General features: G+C 43.8%; 1 protein-coding gene across 1 annotated transcript; it reads left to right on the top strand.

Moving 5' to 3' along the window:
• Nucleotides 1-328: 328 nt before the first annotated feature.
• Nucleotides 329-1,946, top strand: LOC141685727 (uncharacterized). Its single transcript, XM_074490815.1, has 3 exons — nucleotides 329-776; nucleotides 856-1,241; nucleotides 1,323-1,946. The coding sequence occupies exons 2-3, from the start codon at nucleotides 909-911 to the stop codon at nucleotides 1,944-1,946; spliced, it is 957 nt and encodes a 318-aa protein (XP_074346916.1). The 5' UTR covers nucleotides 329-776; nucleotides 856-908.
• Nucleotides 1,947-5,137: the final 3,191 nt, after the last annotated feature.

Raw genomic sequence — 5,137 nt, 5'->3', positions numbered from 1 at the left:
ACTGGGATTTATCCTTAATTTCTGGATTTTTCCCTAATTTTCTGGGATTTATCCTTAATTTCTGGATTTTTCCCTAATTTTCTGGGATTTATCCTTAATTTCTGGATTTTTCCCTAATTTTCTGGGATTTATCCTTTATTTTCTGGATTTATTCCTTATTCCTGAAAATATTAGTATTTTTCAGAAATTATTTAAGGAATTTCCTTATTTTTCTGTAATTTTCCAGGAATTTTTCCCTCCCTTTTTCTTCTTTTTTCTTCCTTTTCTCTTTTTTTTTATATATAGATTTCGACCAGGAATCCATTCGACCAGGATCCTGGTCGAATTAACCTTCATATTGCCCTGGTCGACAGGATTTCGGGTAGGATGGTTTCGATCAGGAATCCTGGTCGAATTTCGGCCAGGATTTTTCCCTCTTTTTGTTTTTAGGAAGGTCTTTCAGTGTTATAATAGTTCTTCCAGTATCTGTGGCTGGGTCTATGTCAAGCAAAGGCCCAAAAGCAAACATATCTTTAACAGCGCCTCTATTCCTGATAATAATCAAAATTGGAGGAATAGTTTCGTTGGGTTACGTTGGGAGAATGGTGACTGGGGCACACTTTTTCGATCTTCCTTCGGGAAGGTCAGTGATGGTAGCCTCAAATCCATTCACTTAACTCCTGAAGAAACTATTATTTATAATGGGCTTACTCAGGATGATGGCACTACCACCAGCTGGACTCTCTTAGAGGAGTTTTCCCTGATTCATGTGGGACTATCCTCTGTTTCTCAACAGGGTATTTTTCTTCCCTTCTCAACTTTATTTCATTTCATGCATTATTAACATCACTTATTTTGTCCTTTGCTTTGTTTCAGCTGCTAAGGAGATTAACGAGGACAATGTTCCTCTGGTTGAGGAGACAGCTAGGATGAAGAAAGCTCGGCTCGCAGGCCTAGACACCCGGGGAAAGGCCACGGAGCCTAGCTTTTTGAAAAAGCACAAAGAGCCTATAGGAGAGGCTTCAACTGAAGGAGTTGGGGGCCATAGTGCTCCTATCACTACTGCTACCCCTACTGCTGCTGCTGCTACAGGCGCCTTCCAGCCTCTCTGGGGATTTCGCCGAGGGGACACCGTGGTTGGATCCACGAAGCATGCATGGGATTGGTCCTACCATAGCGTGACTCCCAAGGACTTTACTGATGTGGTGGCCACCCCTGATCTTGAGAGGATTAAGCTCATGGGAGCTCAGTCTCTGGCTTCGGTATGCCTTCTCTTTTTTGAACTTATCTTTCGTTCTTGTAGCATTTTCTTGCCTTATACTTTGTTAATTGCTTTGTTTCAGTCTAACGCCTACTTTCAAGGCGCTGTGAGGCAAGCCGAGTCATGGAAGCGGGCTTCTGATAAGGCCGATAATGCCCTCAGGAGGCAACAAAAGAAGTATACTACCCTGGAGAAGAAGCTCAAGCGCAAGGAGGAAGAACTCGGAGAGTCTAACGCCGAGCTGGTGGTACTTCGGGCGGAGAAGGATAAAGCTATAGACAACTATCTGGACTCGGAGGAATTTGCCCAATCCATGAGGATTAGGGATGATTCAGTCTTTCCCGGGTTTTTTAGGACTGGTTGGGACACGGCCCTTGGGACCGTGAACGAGGCTTGTCCTGATATTAACCCGGCGGACTATGTCTGCCCTGATGACGAGGCTTTGCTGCAGAGGTTTTGTACCCGAGTAGTTGTCTCGGGTCATGTTCCTCAGGATCCACTCCTTCCTCCTCCCGAGTCTTCTTCCAGACCTGCTGATGACGACAGCTCTTCCTCCTCCTCCGAGACGACAGAGACATCCAGCGAGAGCGGAGAGGACGATGATATGGATGCCGAGGGTACTTCAGCTCCTTTGAGCTTTTTCAGCCCTGCGTGGCTTGTTGTTTTTTATCCTATTTTCGAGACTTTATTTATCGAACTTTTGTAATATCTATCAGATTTATTTCATTTATCACCTTCTATGCTTGCATCCATGCACTTGATTTTTATTTATTAGGCCACAAACATACTTTGAAGAACTCATGAATTTCGTAAAATTGTCTGGGATTCGTCCCTTACACAAGTAATAATAAACTTCGTAATGAAACTAAAACATATAAATCCTAAGCAAGCAAAGCTTCAAGGTGCTTTTCAACCTACTCGCCATCCTGACGAGTGAGAATCGTATCCGGCTGCCCTACACATAGTAAACCTTCAGGTTTTGTGCATGCCAAGTTCTCGGGACATCAAAACCATCCATAGTCTCTAGCTTGTAGGTTCCTCTTCCTTGAACACTCTTGACTCTGTATGGCCCTTCCCAATTCGGGGCAAGCTTCCCTTTTTGTCCTACACCAGATGCTTCTATCTTCCTCAAGACTAGATCGCCTTGTTTAAAAAACCTTTCTTTAACCCTTAGGTTGTAGTAGAATGAAGCCTTTTTCTGATATTCTACTATCTTTGCATGTGCCTTATCTCGCACTTCATCGATTAAATCCAGGGCTAACCTCTGCCCTTCCTCATTTTCTTCCTCATCGAAAGCCTGAATCCTTGGAGAGGAATGTGATATCTCTACTAGAACTACTGCTTCTGCCCCATATGCCAACATGAAGGGAGTTACTCATGTCGTGACTCTACAGGTAGTCCTGTAGGCCCATAATATTGGAAGTATTTCATCCACCCAATTATTTCTTGACTTCTCGATCCTCTTCTTTAGTCCATCCAGGATTATTCGATTTGCTACTTCTGCTTGCCCATTAGCTTGTGGGTGAGCCACAGAGGTGAACCGTAACTCAATTTCATTTTCTTCACAATACTTCTTGAATTCCTCGTTATTGAATTGTGTTCCATTGTCAGTGACGAGGATATGGGGAATTCCATATCGGCACATAATGTTTTCCCACAGGAATTGTGCAACCTGCTTAGTTATGATTTTGGCCAAGGGTTTGGCTTCAATCCACTTGGTGAAATAATCAATGGCTACAATTAGAAACTTCCTTTGTGCCATGGACATAGGGAAAGGCCCTAGAATGTCCATCCCCCACATAGCAAAGGGAATAGGCGAGTTGATAGAGGTCAGCATCTCGGGGGGTTGTCTAACAACTGGTGCATGCTTTTAACAGCGATCACACTTCTTCACATATTCTTTGGCATCAGCCATCATTTCTGGCCAATAGAAGCCTAAACGGGTTATCTTATGAGCCAAGGCCCTGCCCCCCAAGTATTGTCCACAAATACCTTCATGCACTTCTTCAAGAGCCAAACGTGCCTCATCGGGCCTGAGACACCTCAAGTAGGGAACCACGAAAGATCTTTTGTAAAGAATCCCATCTATCAAAGAGTACCTTAGTGCCCGAACAGTTAACTTCCGTGCTTCAGTTGCATCGCTTGGCAACCAACCGGTCTGAATGTGAGCCTTGATGGGATCAATCCATGACGTCCCCAAGCCTATGGGAGCCACTAGCTTAACATATATGCTTCGTGTCTTCAAAACATGGAAGTACACACTTCCTGAACTTTCTTCAATCTCAGACGAAGCGAACTTTGATAGCGCATCTGCCTTAACATTTTCTTCCCTTGGAATGTGTTCAACATGGCATTCATTAAATTGGGTCACCATAGCCCTTACTAGGCGGACATACTTAGCCATCGTATCATCCCTTGCCTCAAACTCTCCCTTTACCTGGGATATGATCAGCTTCGAGTCTCCACGGACCTTTAAGTTTTTGACTCTAAGTGTCCCAGCTAGACCAAGGCCAGCTATCAGGGCTTCATACTCTGCCTCATTGTTTGTGGTTGGAAAGTCTAGCTTCATAGCATACTCAATTAATAACCCATCAGGGCTTTGCAAAACCAATCCTGCTCCACTGGAGTTTGTTTTTGATGCCCCATCAAAATAGAGAACCCAATATTCTTTATCATCCTTCTTTTTGCCCCCATCATCGACTTTCTTGTCTTGAGGTACGGCATCTTCCTGCCCCCCCGGCTTCTTGGTTGGGTATGGTACATTCCACCACGAAGTCAGCTAGTGCATGGGCTTTTATTGCCGTACGTGGCTTATACTTGAGATCGAACTCTCCCAGCTCTATTGCCCACTTAATCAATCTCCCACTTGCCTTGGGACTGTGAATGATATTTCTCAGGGGCTGATTTGTTAGCACCTCAATCTGGTGAGCCTGAAAATAAGGACGCAGTTTTCTCGAAGCCATTACCAAGGCTAAAGCGAATTTCTCAATAGCTGAATAATTCAACTCAGCACCATGCAGAATTTTGCTGACATAGTATACGGGTTTCTGGACTTTCAGTTCCTCCTTAACCAACACCGCGCTCAAGGCGCTCTTTGAAACATCCAAGTACAAGAATAAAACTTCATTTAGAACTGGCTTGGCCAACAACGGGGCCTGGCCCATATACTTCTTTAACTCTTCAAATGCCTTCTGATTTTCCTCACTCCATACAAAGCCTTTGATGTTCTTTAGTGACTTGAAGAATGACAAGCACTTGTCTCCTGACTTGGAGATGAATCGTCCTAGCGCAGCAACCCTTCCTGTGAGCTTCTGAACATCCTTGATAGTTTTTGGTGGTTCCATGTCCAGGATCGCCTTGATTTTATCGGGGTTAGCCTCAATTCCCCTTTTTGAGACCATCAATCCCAAGAATTTTCCAGATCCTACTCCGAAAGCACACTTCGTAGAATTCAACATCATCTTGTGGTACCTCAGGACCTCAAAAACTTCCCTCAAATGGGTTATGTGATCAGTCTTTACTAGACTCTTGACTAACATGTCATCAACATAGACTTCCATAGTCTTACCAATAAGATCCTTAAAAATTTTGTTTACCAACCTTTGATAGGTGGCTCCTGCATTTTTGAGACCAAACGCCATAACAAGATAACAATAAACACCAAAGTCAGTGATGAATGATACCTTTGGAATGTCATCCTTATGCATTTTGATCTGGTTGTATCCGCTAAATCCATCCATGAAACTCAGCATCTCATGTCCAGCAGTGGCATCAATCAAAGTATCAATCCTCGGCAACGGAAAACAGTCTTTAGGGCATGCATCATTGAGGTCAGTAAAGTCTATACACATCCTCCACTTTCCATTAGCCTTCTTCACCATTACCGGGTTTGCTAAC

Source organism: Apium graveolens, chromosome 9 (genome assembly GCF_009905375.1).
Source record: "Apium graveolens cultivar Ventura chromosome 9, ASM990537v1, whole genome shotgun sequence".
Taxonomy (NCBI): domain Eukaryota; kingdom Viridiplantae; phylum Streptophyta; class Magnoliopsida; order Apiales; family Apiaceae; genus Apium; species Apium graveolens.
Note: the sequence above shows the minus strand (reverse complement) of the source record. Positions and strands in the feature narration are given on the sequence as shown.